This window comes from Gavialis gangeticus, unplaced genomic scaffold, assembly GCF_001723915.1.
Source record: "Gavialis gangeticus isolate Ggan-Ray unplaced genomic scaffold, GavGan_comp1, whole genome shotgun sequence".
NCBI classification, from domain to species: Eukaryota; Metazoa; Chordata; order Crocodylia; family Gavialidae; genus Gavialis; species Gavialis gangeticus.
The window spans coordinates 80,697,100-80,711,649 of record NW_017728993.1 but is presented as its reverse complement, the minus strand read 5'-3'; the positions used below and the strand labels follow the sequence as shown (position 1 = coordinate 80,711,649).

Here is a 14,550-nt window from a genome sequence, read left to right as displayed (position 1 = left end):
GCAACCTAGTGGTGGGAAAAAAAAAAAAAAGAGGGAAAGAGACACCCCCAAGATAGTAACTCCCCAACAGAACTGAGAGCCTATTCTCTGATTGTAAGTACCATCATGGCAAGTGAAAGGCAGTTACTGTATTTAACCCAAATCCAGGACAACTTGAATTTAAGACAGCCTCCCACTAATTAGATTCCATACATGGAAAATATATATTAAGTGTAGCAAATTTCTACAATTGGGGTGTGGTCTTAAATTCATCCCTCCCCTCCCCAACTGCCTGCCCCCTGTCACTATTTTCCCCAGTTCAGCAGTGGGGGAGTCAAGTGGCCTTACCTTGCCCCCTGCCATCTGTCTTCCTCTACAGTCACCCCCCACCCTCGCTGCCCACTCCCTCTGATGCCAATGTCCTGGCTCTTGCCCCACCACGAGCCATTTGTACTACACTTCAGAACCTGTTCCCCTTCCATTATCACTTGGCCCCTCCTGCCTGCCCCCCATACCACTGCCACCCCCCAGCACGTGCTCCCCTCTGTCCCTGCACCCTCTGGCACCTGTCCTCAACCCATGCCTATACCCCCCAACCTCTGCTGCCTCCCTGGGGCCAGAACATTCAAGGGGTCCAAGCCCCAGGCCAGAGCAGGGGAAAGCCAGAATTGTGGAGGGTAAGTGGCAGTGGGAAGGATGGCAGGCAGGGACATAAACTGTAGAGGACAAGTGGCTGGGGATGACAAGTGCCTACTGTAGCTACAGCTCCAACCTCAGCAGCTGTCTGCCCCCTCCCTCTTAGCTTTTATTTGAATCCAAGGTGAGGGGCTTCCCTCCATTTTTAAAATGAGGAGCACCCCCACTTCCCCCCACTGTCTTGGATTTGAGAAAATATGGTAAGCACTTCAGGACATGGGGAGAGCCTGTAGGCAAGGCACCTGTCTGCTCTTGCACTATTGAGAGCACATGTAAATAGCACAACAGGATCTTAATGCAACAGATACTGACTTGGGTATAATTCTCCTTCTACAGGGGAAGTTATAGTAAGTGCAACCCTGGTATAGCAGCAGCTGTTACCACATATGCCAGCTGCCACCCCTGCCATAGAAGTAAGGCGGCAAATTGGCCAGAGAATTACAGGAGTGGAGCATATCACAAAAAACTAGAATAAGCCAGAGTTCCACTACAGACCCAATTCTTAAATATCATATGGCCCTATCATAGTACTGTCTGTAAAGACAGTAAGATAGAACAGAGTGGTACCTTAAAGATTAACTGGTTCAGGAAGGCATAAGCTTTCATAGGCAACAACCCACTTGAGCAGTACACAGACAACCTGCACAAGGGCCAGGCAGCCTTGATTAGGGATCTGCAACTAAGAACCAAAACACAAAACCCTTTCCCTCTGTCACTCATCATAGGGAAAGGCAAGAGAATATAGATTTTCAAACCCTATCAGACCAAGCACATGGCAGGTTAGTTCATGCAGCAGTAAACCACCTCTTTGTTCATGCTGCCTACTGTGTAGGTTTTTCACCTTAATTTGCTTTTACCCATCAGCATGCAGTAGTACTTCTCAAATTCTGTTATTGGGATTATGCTTAGAAGCAACACAGAAAATATTTTGGGGATATTTTGGTAAGGCTCTCCCAGTCTCTGTTCACTTTCAAGTTCAAAATTATCTTCTCAAATTGCCTGTGAAGAGTTTACGTGCTATCCCTTGAACTATACTACACACACACACCCTGATGGAAATTCAGTACACTTTTTACTTTTTGGTTGAACAGAAGCTAAAGAATAATTTTATTTTTTTTTTTAAGTTTAAAATAAGCATGTAGCCAAAAAATCCCTGAAGTGTGCACAGTACTTCAAGGAGTGGAACTGATATAATTGGGTTGTATAATCATTAAGAGGATCTTTCCTAGATATTTTCATTACAAGAGCCATTAGTTTCTTTAAGTCTTTCCCAAAGGTGTTTCCTATCTTTTAGTATTTTGATTTGTTTATTTATTACTATGATGGCATATTCTGAGTGGAAGCAAAACAAATGAAAGCCAGAACCAACTACTTGATTTTATTGCAGCTTCAAAACAGAACAGCATTTAAAATGCAAACAAAACAAAAAAAAAAAACCCTGAAAAAATACATTTGTAACTTCAGCAAAGCAAAAAACCGTTTTAGATCTTCCTCAGCATAATGCAAAGATATACCAAAAACCTAAGCCAAACTGTCTAACTGTTCATGTGACTATATAATGTATAAAGTATGCTACAAAAAAAAATCCACCCCAATAACCAAAGGTTTGGGTGAAAAAGAAGCAACACTTTGCACCGAGGTAGCAAACTCTCAGAACCAAGCAGCAATGTCAGATGGTAAAACAGATTCCACAACCAATGACTCAACATATGTATCGCCTGCAGAGAACTAACAACTGATAGTACTATCTTCTGTTTAAAGTGATAAAAGGTGGATTAAACTTGGGAAGAGTCTGATAGCTATAGGGACCAAAGTAAAAACAGATAGCCTGTGCAAAAGGGGTCAGCACAAAATGGTGCGCTATGAGATGCTCATCTACCACATGAAGCATAGCTGTACGAATTTCTATTATTTTACTTCATCTAGTAAAGTGACACTGAAAAGAGCAGCACAATTATGCTGTCTGCTACCTTTTTCAAATTAAATGAGGATCTGTCAGGAAACACATGCTAAGCAGACCATTTACAACAGAAATTAAGCAAATCAGCATGAACCAGGTACAACCTAAAGAACACATTAATCACACCTCAGAACATGCATATTAACAGCAGATAAAAATACTGGCCACAGAATTAGGGAGTCCAATTCTAGACACAGATCCTGGTTCACCAAACCACTTTTCTCATTCTAAACCCTTCTTACATATGCTTGCTTCAGCAGTGATGCCCACATACAGAGTCACTCAAACAAGTACTAATATTACCTGAGCTATCATGATGTGTATCTGCTTAAAATAAGGAATCGAAAATTCTTGTGTGTTCTTAGCCTTCCTCACGCCATTCCTTCCCTACTGAGTTACCCTTACTTACCACATCAGGTCTAAAACTAAATTATGCATTCTTTAGTTTAGGGGCTATTCTGAAGCGTCTGAAACTCTGTAAGACTTAGTTTATATGCCCTTCAGTTACTAAATTGCTGGAGTCCTTTGGTGAGATTCTTTTGGCAAGATGGAGCGTCACTTCAAACCAAAGTATTCTGTGAAAGGAGCCATAATCTGGATTAGGATCTAAATTCTGACAGTTTTCTGTTACTATCTGAACTAGAGGTCTAAAAGGCCAGGTTATAAAGAACAGTACCACAACGTTCAAAGTTGTACACCAAGCTGGTAAACCACAAAGATGTTATCATACCACTGGAGATTTCAATGCAGACATTAACATCTTTGCCCACCAAGAGATAAATCAAGTTTACTGAAGATTGTTTTGAGAGAAAAAAAAGATTACAAAGGCAAATTTCTTCAAAGGCGGCACTTGAAGAAGAGACAATTTGCAATTAAATGGAGGAAGACAGACTATAACAACAGTATTATAGCGCCTTCATAAAAAACCTGACAAACCTGCAGCACAATGGCAAGTAATGGCATTAAATTCCTATCTGGATCTTGAAAAGTATGCCAGTTCATACAGAAGCACATACATTTTCCTACGTATTAATATAATAGTCATGTAAAACTGGATTATTTTGTTTACTGTATACACAGTCTGTTTAAAAATCCTGAAGTCTTTTTTTAAATAGTTTTTAATTTTAATAGCGCCATACTGCTAATTTAGCTATAACAGTTAGCACCACATTTAACAAAGACAGTATGGTTAAATGGAAACAAATCGTTTTACAGTCGTTAAAACAATTCTAAGAAGAAACTCACAGATTCTACCACCTGGGTCTTAGGATCTCATTTGAATTACTAATGCCTGCCCAAGGAACTGGCATCTGTAGCAGGGACTTGTGGGGAGCAGATGGCTCTGCCCCAGCCCTTAGCCCTGCACTCACTGTCCCACAATCCTGCTCCTAGATGCTGCTCCCCACCTGCCTGCCTGCCCACAGCTCCATCCCATCCACCTGACCAAGCACGCCCTGCCTGCAGGGCGTCTGGGCCACTCTCATGGAGGCCCTGCCCACCCATCTGTTCCTTTCAGCATCCCTGGCCATGTGTGCAGGACAGACAGGCCCAGGGCCAGACAAGATCAACTGGCATCTTCCCACCCCCCCGCACCATGCCATGTAAACAGCCATGACAAGGGGCCAAAGTCAGGTTTGCAACCCCCTACTCTGGCCCTCAACATCTCATCAAAACTCCTTAAGTGGCCCCCCAGCGCAAATAACTGTCCACCCCTGAGCTAGACTGTTCTCAGTGGTAGCAGATGACAGAATAAAAACCAATGGTCTCAACTTGCAGCAAGGGAAGTTTAGGTTAGATATTAGGGGAAAAACCTCTCACTAGGAGAATAGTAAATCACTGGAACAGGTTACCCAGAGAGATTTTGCAATCTCTATCTTTGGAGGTTTTTAAGCCCCAGCTAGACAAAGTCTTGGCTGGGATGATCTAGTCGGGGATGGTCCTGTTTTGAACAGGAGGCTGAATTAGATGACCTCCTTAGGTCCCTTCTAGACCTCATTTTTTTTTATTCTATGATCCAGTACAGGATCCCATGTGCAAGTAATTTCTCCTTTGGGAAATTGCTTGAAATGTGTCTTTATTCATTGCAATCTCCACAAAGACATCAAGATACAGGTCTACAATGTAATCAACATCCCCACTCTCCTATACAGGTGTGCAATGTGGGTAACCATAATCCCTAAAACCTTCCACATCAAATGGGAAGACCACCACACAAACATCAGTATCCTTGCTAAAGCCAGTGTTACCAGCATTGAGTCACTGATCCTCAAATACCTACTCCGCTGGACTGGACATTGGGTAGGGATGTCCGACTCTTGACTCCCAAAACAAGGGCTCTCTTCCCAGCTTAGTACTAGCCTGACATCTCTTAATGGCCAAAGGAAGTGCTACCAGGACACACTGAAGGCACAACTCAAGAAAATGGATGCCAATGTCAAGCACTGGGAGGAGCTGGCTGCCAGCCGACTTCAATGGCACTACAACCTCAACCAAGAAGCTGCCCATTTTAAGGTAAAGTGTCTTGCCCTCAAAGCGGGAAAGAGAACACGAAGGAAAGAAAAAGTATAGAAATCCTGGCCTACAACCCACTCTCCCCTGCAAAAAGACCTGCAACTTCTGTGCACGGGTCCATGGCTCAAGTATTGGACTCTTAAATCACCAACAATGAGCCATGGTAGAGATCGTCCTTGAGTTGAGGAATTGCTAACAGCAACTTCTTAAATTGAAGTACTTCATAAGATCCAGTATGCATATGTGAAAATTTAACACTGTTACTGAAAATAATGTCAAGTAACTACACTGTACTTTCCAAGACAAAGGCGGAAAGTGTTGGAGAGGCTATACATACTTTTGCTGTATGATACATATTATGGTTTTCAGGTATTCAAATAGCTGCACAAGAAAACATATGAACACATTGCTTATTTTTCCTGAAGCCAGAATCATAGAAAAATAGGGCTGAAAGGGGCATTAATTAGTCATCTCATCCAACTCTCCTGCTCAAGACAGGATCATCTCCTTACGCAGATAAAAAAACATGGTTTTATGTACAAAGCATGTTCCATTTTTTAATCTTTTACATTTATTTTACCAACAAATGTTCATAATATCATACTACCTTGTGCAGGGCTAAGTACCTGCACATGAATATTTGAATTAGAGTCCAAAGAAAATGCATCTGGATCTTAAAAAACAAAATAAAACAAACCATTTTTCAATCTGCAAGCAACTTGGTTTTGTTTTGTTTTTTTTACAAGTTAAAAACCACATTTTTAATTTTGGGGCTAAATTTTTTTTGTGCAAAGGGTAGTTTCAGGAAAGCAGACAAAAAAAAAAACCAGCAAACAAAAAAACCCATAAAAAACAAACAAACAAAAAACCACATACACATTACTGGCCTGGCCCTACTTCAGAAGAAAAAGAAAGTGCTATGCAGTAGGAGCAAAGATCCTGCAGGATACAGAGTCCAGTTCCAAAGTTCCCCAGCTCCAGTTAGGACAGGGGCGGGCAATTATTTTGGGCAGAGGACTGCTTACTGAGTTTTGGCAGGCCATCGAGGGCCACATGATAGGCAGCCAGGGGCAGATAAATAATAATTTTCTGAATTTTTTTAGGGGCCCCACAGGCCAGATACAATGGCCTAGTGGGCTGCATCCAGCTCCCAGGCCACATTTTGCCCGCCCCTGAGTTAGGACAATGGTGAAAGGAGGCACTATCAGATGATCCACCCCTAGATGGACTCTTTGTTCTCTCCAAAATGGCAGGTATGTACACAAGGCATCCTGGAGTCTGAATCCTACCTTCATACTTAGAGAAAAGTTAAAGTCAGTACGCATGCAAAAGCATGCCAATGAAAGAGAGCGAGCAAGCATGCAAGCAGAAGGCTGACTCTCCAGAGGTCAAAGTTATTTCATCTCAAGCTTTTATATTTGAAAGCTATTTCCTACTTCATTTACCAGGGAGATTGACTTCATGGTCCAGCAGAACTGTAGAGAGCCATATCAGGATAACTAATCATTACAGTTTTACATATACTGTTAAAACCGTGCATTGTGACATGGTGTTGACATGGTGTGACATGTTTTGTCACAATGCTTTTACTTCTCTAAAACCCCCTGCTGTCTGCCAAGAAAAAAAGGGTAGGGGGACTTCCCCTGCCCCCACTAAAAAAAACCAACCTGTCCTTATTTCCACCTGAAGGCATTCATTCCATTCTTACTAGCAAAAGAAGGGTTAGCCAGAAATAAGCCCAACTGAATCCCATTTCTCAGGTAGGATCCCAGGCAAAGGAAGTGGAGTGCCACAGACATCAAATATACAGCAGTCCTCATGAAGAATTTTTTTTGCCTAGATCTATGCTATCTCTACACCAGTTTGGCCATCTTTGTATGTTTGATGATTCTAGTAAGAGATCAAATATACAATAGAGGGCTTGTACTTATTAGTGTGATGATTGAGCATGTAGCAATAGTTATATCGGTACCAACATATCTACATAGAACACAAAATTGTCTTTCCTTTCAAATACTGCTCTGGCGGTCGCTCTTAAAATGGATTTCTTTTTGCATAAGATGACTGAAAAGAGTGGGCGTACATGAGAATAATACAATAAGCAAAGCCCAAACTACCTGCCAAGTTCAGTGCTTCATAATCAGCTGATTTGGAAACCAAATCCTTATGCATTTTTAAATCAATTTAGCTTGAAGAGTGAAGATTTTTCTTAGAAGACACTACGCACTCTTTCAATATGGAAATATAGAATTAAGATTGCCTTACATTCCAATCTATGAACATTGTAAAGTTAGAATCCCACACACAGTGCACACATTTTTGTTCTAGCTAACATAAAACATGAAACCAAGTCAATAAAAAACCAAAAAACAAAAGACACCCAAAACAAACAAAAAACCCAAACTTTTTTTGCAATTTCCCTAATATCAAATATGGCAGCAGGTCAGAATGGCCTGTGGAACTGTACAGTTCGGCGTGTAAGTTTTCAATTAACCCTGTGTGGAGTCCATCTGGGGCATGCACTGCATGTGGCACACCACTGAACTGGCACTGCGCACTGACGCTGGGCTGATCCAGTTCGGGCTTGGCTGGAACTTATGCACAGGGTTGGTCCAGTGGGGCACCACATGCAGGGCATGCCCTTTGCCACATGCAGTCAAATTAGACCATGCATTGCATGCAGCAAACAGTGGCCCTACTCCAATGCTTGTGCTGCAGGTGGCACACAGGCTAAGCCTAACACCATGGGTGCTGCAAGCAAGGCCAGCATAGGACGTGTGCTGTATTCCACCAGGTCAGTCCCAGAGTCAGCACACAAGTCTGGTCCAGTGGGGAGCAGCATGCAGCATGCTCCCTGCTCCAGCTCTGCAGGCCACATGCAATGCCCACAGTGCCAGTCCATCCCAGGCGTTGCCTACAGCACAAGCCCGAGTAGGATGGCATACAGCATGCATGGCACATAGCTAGCACAGGGTGTCAAACTCTCAGTGCAGAGCTGGATGACACCCTGCCACATTGACCCCGTGTGCTAATTCTGGCATGGCTCAATCCAGCCCGGCAGCCCACATCCTGCCCGCAGAGCTGGATGAGTCTGACACCACTGCTGTAATATGGCAAAAAGATTACTGACAGATTGAATTTGATATTCTTTAGACATGACTTTGCAATGTCAACTGTCAAAAATCAGCATTTAAATGCCCTAAGGATAGCAGAGGAAGAAGGGATCTAGAAAATAAAATTTTAGGGGATGTGAAAAAGGAAGTCAAAGTAGAGAGTTACTATATCTCCTGGAAGTCCATCAAGAATTAAACAGATATGGATAAAGCTTTTCATCAGCCAGCTCCTAAGACAAGTTACTCAAAACAAATAAATAAAAAAAGATTAGAAACTGCTTCTTTGTCTGTATAGCCAATAGGGGTTCAGGGAAATGGTCTACATGGCAAAATGGAGATGTAGCACATGCTGTCTTGGAAGGGGGAATACAGACAGTGGATGCAATACTGCACACAAAAACCCTATTGTCTTCCTGCCTGACAAAGTATTGTTTTGACAGTATAACGGAAAAAAAATAAGAAAAACTGCTTAATACTGGAGGGTGTGAAATTATCATTTAAAATCTACTTTGACAAATACCAACTCATCAAATACAGAGATGCAGTCTTGCAGTATTGCTCATCTTCCCTAAAAGGTCAGGCTTAAGAACAACCTACAAGTTAATTAATTAGATAGCTCGCAAATGAGACTTCATCATGGATTGTCCCTGCTATGATGGTGCTAGAGAGAGTGGGTGTGGATTTAACAAGAAGGCATACACTGAAAAGGAGGCAAATCAGGTGGAAAACAGTGGATTAAAATTAACACAATATTCTCCCCTCCCAGACAGTATAGAAGTATTTCCACTCTGAAAGAGTGCAACCAGTGTAGAAAGTGTGTTTTACAACTCTTTTACAGATAAATTACAGTATTTACTCAGCAATTTTTAAAGGCTTTAACCATGGAACCAAAGTGCTTTTGCATAAAATTAAAACCAATCTGCCTGTTACTGTGGCCATGCCAAAAATATAAATACAGAAGGCAAGATACTTGGATTCAGGTAAATATAGTACAAGAGCATGCTGAATTTTCATGGCCAGTCTAAACCATGTAACTGGATCATAGCTCAATGCTAGGGGTACAGAGAATAAAGAACATTCCAGTGAAGGGCTAGAAATCAGGCCTGAGGTCACCTCTGTACCATACTTAAGTGAAAATTAGGTTAAGGGATGAACTGCAGATGACTTTACCTCAGCAATATATGCAGTGCACATGAGTGAGAATGTCCCAGAAACTTGTGTGTTTGCATGCTGAGTGCACCTTGAGTAATGAGTGCAACAAGGGTGGGTGCCATGTGCACTACCCATATAAAAGGTCACTGCTGACAGGAACTCAGTGAGTGAGTGAGTGAGTGTGGGCGCGAGTGTGTGATTTGAAACACATGAGCGTGGCATGGTCTGTTTGATGGAAGAGGTCTGGTGGACTGTGGGTCCTATTGCATGGTGTTGCTGTTTAGCTGCTGCAGTGTGTAGAAGAGAGTGAACCACTGGAGCTGGAACAGCACTGAACCTTAACCCCTGAGTGTTATTTCCAGAATTACTTCATGGGCTCCCCTACCATTGATTTGTGTAAGTTGTGACCGAGTCAGCTCCCCAGAATTGCCCCCGGGAGCACTTAGTGTGATAAGCAGTGGCTCACACTGCTTTGGTAAGTATCACCCCTCCCCAAAGGGAAAGAGGGAAGGAAGGGGTTTACTCTCCCTGAAGAGCTGACAGCATCAGTATCACCTTGTCACAGCCATAGTATCCAGAGCAATAAGGCACTCAGTCATTGATTCTAGTCCTCTATATAGTAATTGCATTAAGTATTCTTTTGATCATATTAAGTTTTCCTTGTTACCCTGTTGCTACTTACCTTTAATAATAAACCATTCGATTTGTTTCAGTTGTAACACCTGAGTTTGCATCCTTAAATTAGCCGTGATCATAGTTTTGTTTGGGTTAGTAAGGATCTGATAGATGGTCTAGCTACTTCACTAGCTAATTCCTTGCCCAAGAATCATTTGGACTGTGAAGCCTTTCACTAGTATTCATTAGAGCCTTAATTAATAAATTCACAGTCTAACAGCTTGGTGTCCCACTGGCGTCCCTGGCTAGGTATGAATACATCAATAGATTTCTATGGTCTAACACCAGTTGACCTTGACTACCATCATTTTATTTATTTATTTTTACTTTTATGAAATCCCTGTGGATTTTTCAGACAGTGCCCAATTTTGCAATTTCCATGAAATCATAAATTGAGTAAGTCCCTATCCACGGTAACTTGTTAATTGTCCATTATGTAAGAAACAGTTTAATTGTATATAGTCTTAAATCCACTGCCTTTCAGTTTAACTAACATGCCCCCTTGTCTTGGATTAACCCTGTTTTTTTCCCCATAAGAGAAGTCATCAACATAAATGAATACTGTAATAATAGGGGCCAGCAACCTTTTAGTCATGGCACGCTGCTTTAGAAACAAAGTTAGGCCGTGGGGCTGGATGCAGCTTTCAACCCAGCAGTCATGAGGACTGCGGTTTGACCACCATGATTATGGACCTACCCAAAATGCAGCCCCACCCATCATTACCAATTGGCAGAGAGGGGCAGGGCTGCATGACAGGCAGCTCTCTCAGCCGATCAGTGGTGAGGGGCAGGGCCAGCAGTCTATTGTGACCACCATGACTTCTGCAGTACTGTAGTGAGAACTGCTATTGACTTGCCACAGATACATACCATTTTCATGGACAGGATCCAATTCCTTTGTGGAGTGGATCCAGGCACTAAGCCATAGGTTGCCACCCCCTGCTCTATATAGTTTCATAGTAGCTAGGGTCAGGAGGGACCTGAACAGATCATCTAGCCTGACCCCCTGCCACAGGCAAGAATGAATGCTGGGTTCACAAGACCCCAGACAGGTGATCATCCAACCTCTTCTTGAATTTGCACAAGGTAGGGGCGCAGACCAATTCCCTGGGAAGTTGGTTCCAGGTTTTGGCCACCCTAACTGTAAAATAGTGCCTTCTGATCTCTAACCTAAACCTATTCTCCATCAGCTTATTACCATTGTTCCTTGTCACCCCAGGTGGTACTGGGGAGAAAATGTTCTACCTATTTGCTGTTGGTCTCCCCTGATGAGTTTGTAGGCAGCCACCAGGTCCCCCCTCAGCCTCCTCTTTACCATAATTAAACATATGGTAAATCTCAGTCATATGCAAATTAATCCTATGATCAAATAAGTTTTAAATGATTATTCAACTATATTTTTATTTTCAGAAAGTATAATATATACTGGGAGAAGGAGTACACAAACTACTTCTCACCATTCATATCAATTAAGAATTGTTTCAAGATTATAGTAATATACGGGAAGAATTTAACTTATATTTGAATTAGTATGGCAAGTGTATAAAAAGGTAAAGAATATAAGAAGGAGCAAGCATAGAAATATGAATTTGAAGCAGCTTCAAAAGGGGTGGGGGTTTCTATGAAAAAAAAGAATCACCCCAACTTTGACCTTGGTAGAAGCAGTCAAAATTGGAGCAGTTTTGCTAGACTTGTATTACTAGAGGCTGAGGCACGTAAGTGTTAGTGTGACAACTGTTAGTTTGAGCAGTAGCTCCTCTTTCCCTTTTGAAGCTGTTCCAAGTTCATGTTTGTCCATACCCTATGTCTCCGGTATCAGACTCGCTGTTGCTTTGTTCACTGCTACGCATATTTAAGTAACCATATAACTAACTAACTGCATGCTTTAGTTATTCCACTGAGAGTTTGCTTTAAAAACAGTATGAAGAGCTTTAATAAAGCCATAACATCAGAAATACTGACATCAAGGTATACATGTTGGATATTATCAGCTTAATTCTTAGTTTTCCTTTGCAATAATTTAACTGTGAAAAGTTGGGAAGGAAAGGAGGAGAGCTTTTCCTCTCAAACATATCCAAAAGTAACATAGCTGCGGTGGCAGATATGAAATATAAAATTAATTTGCTCCCTCCTGCCTCTAAAGACATACTTGTTTAAGTAATGGCTCTTACGGCCCACGCCAGTCACTCAGCAGCCCTAAAAATAAATCCTTTTCCCAAATCCGTTACTCCATAGGAGCATCTTCTCACTAGGATCAGGCAATGCTACCCAGTCACAGATGTTGCCAAGGAGTACCAACTGGGGCAAAACTTCCATGCAATATTGCAGTAATAGGCAGGCACAAAAAAAAAAAATGCTGGACTACTTAGACGTGGAGATCACAGGATGTATACATCTTAGAGGTAGAAGGTAGTAGGCTAATGATACATTTCTTCTTCCCCCCTCCCCCCCGCCATTTCACAAGTTAGAGATAAAAATGAAGTTGTTCGTTTGCAGAGTTTACTGACCACCTTTCCCAGACTAGAAGGTATGTTTCACAAACTTCTACAGGATTGAGGAGCAGCAAGTGTTTTGCTAAAGTCCTGGTCCAGTGACATTAACAACAAAAGTCCCATTTACATCAGTATGAGTAAAATTTCACTTTTTGAAAAGGTCAAAAAGGTAAAGCTTTGTTTTTGAGTGATATCAAGATGCGTATCATTCTGTTTTTCAAGATGAAAACGATAACCTTTCACCTAAAAAAAAATATTAGTGTTACAGCAGAATACATCTATGGGATTGCTCTCCCCTGCAGCCAAATTATGAACTATTTTAGAGACACAGAGAATGGTAGGTGAAGAGAAAGAGGGTTGAACAGAAGACTGGGAAGATGTAGTACTTGGGAAGGAAAAACAAGAGGCATTCCAATTTTAGGAAGAAAACGTGGCTTGAAAATGGGAAAATAATGTAAACCTTTCTACTTTCAGCTCTCCAGTTTGAAAATGAGAGCTGGGAAAGAAAGTGAAACCAGCTATCTCCTCCCTACAGAGAACAAATCTAACTTCTGGGATAAAAAACATAAAATCCAAGTTTTACTGCTATCAAGAGCATTCAGAACAGAAAACGCCAAGGAACAAATATACAAATGCCAAGGCTCACCATCTGAATGGGTTTCTTGTGCAGATCCCTTTCAGTTACCAACTTCTCCTGGTCAGTGACATAAAGACCTTTCTGTGCCAAGGCTTGGATAACAGCATCATGACCCACAAGTGGTTTGGCAGCATCACTCTTGAGAATTAGACTCCCAGCACGACAGTAGAGTTCAGCAGATAGCAGCAAGTTAACAACCGGTGGTTTAATGTGTTCCTGATCATACTGGTCTGTGTAAAATGGTTCTCGCAATTCCTCTGGAACATTTTCTACAAAAAATAAACAATATATGTATATATATATACACACACACACACACACTTTTTTTTTGAAGAAAAAGATACAAATATTTCACAATACACAGACTAACCAGAGAGCATGTTCACATATAATTCCAAAATTACTTTACATGATGAGAGAAATAAAATCTGTGGTAGGAATCTCTCTTTAGAATATGGGAGCTAACAATTCAATATTAGTGAAAACTACAGATGAATGTATTACCATTAAAGAGAATAAGTCATAAATACTAGCTTGGTGGGAAAAGGTCCTGAGAAAAGTCCATGCTGCAAAGCAAAGTGTAACAGGGACAGCTTGTGGTTTTACAGCAGCATCAATTCAAGATGTCTTGACTTTTCCAACCTTATGGACAAACCTTCCACTTCTTTCAGCATGTTTTATAGTTCAGCCACATAAAGGCAAGATGACGTCTGTCAAATGGCTATGTTTAAACACAAAACTCTGTTTTATTCTATAATTTTATGTAAGTGGAAAAATTGTAAATTTTAGCATGCGTAGTGGGGGGAAGGGAAGGAAATCCACACCTTGTAAGTCAGACTGAGAACCCAGTAAGAAAACTCATGCTACACATCAAAAGTTAAATATTACCAAATGATAAAAATTCAATAGCTAATTATTACATAATGCTAACATTTCTACAGATATTTTAATAGAATCAATTTATTAAAAATAAAAGAACAGAGGGGGAAAAAGCTGAAGAATTATGGAGAATTTCCCCCTTTTTTGTTAAACACTGGGACACTAACGCTTCCCTGTAATAAGATGCCTCAATCTGAATGCCTTCGGGGTTAACAAAAGCTACATAAGAGTGTATCATGCAATATAGAGGTTCTCACACAAAACTGGAAGACAAAAACTGTTATAATAAAGGGACCCCAAATTGCGATTACATTTTTTGGGGGGGTGAAAAATGCAAACTTGGGCAGGTTCTGTGAAAAATGGTGAGCTCGCTGCAAAAAATAATTACTGGCAAGCAGAGGAAAGGGTGGAAAGCCCTGCAGTCTTGGAGCATGGGGGGGGGGGGGGGGGGGGGGG

The 14,550-nt window shown here is 41.5% G+C and overlaps 1 protein-coding gene across 1 annotated transcript in view; it reads right to left on the bottom strand.

Annotated features, from left to right (window-relative positions):
• Window positions 1-13,889, bottom strand: part of CAMSAP2 (calmodulin regulated spectrin associated protein family member 2) — a 224,249-nt gene extending 210,360 nt beyond the window's left edge. Inside the window, exons 1-2 of the mRNA XM_019528366.1 lie at window positions 13,871-13,889; window positions 13,225-13,484 (exon numbers count right to left, since the gene is read on the bottom strand). Of these exons, the coding sequence (XP_019383911.1) occupies window positions 13,225-13,484; window positions 13,871-13,889 (279 nt within the window). The remainder of the gene's footprint in view (window positions 1-13,224; window positions 13,485-13,870) is intronic.
• Between the last annotated feature and the right edge of the window lie 661 nt (window positions 13,890-14,550).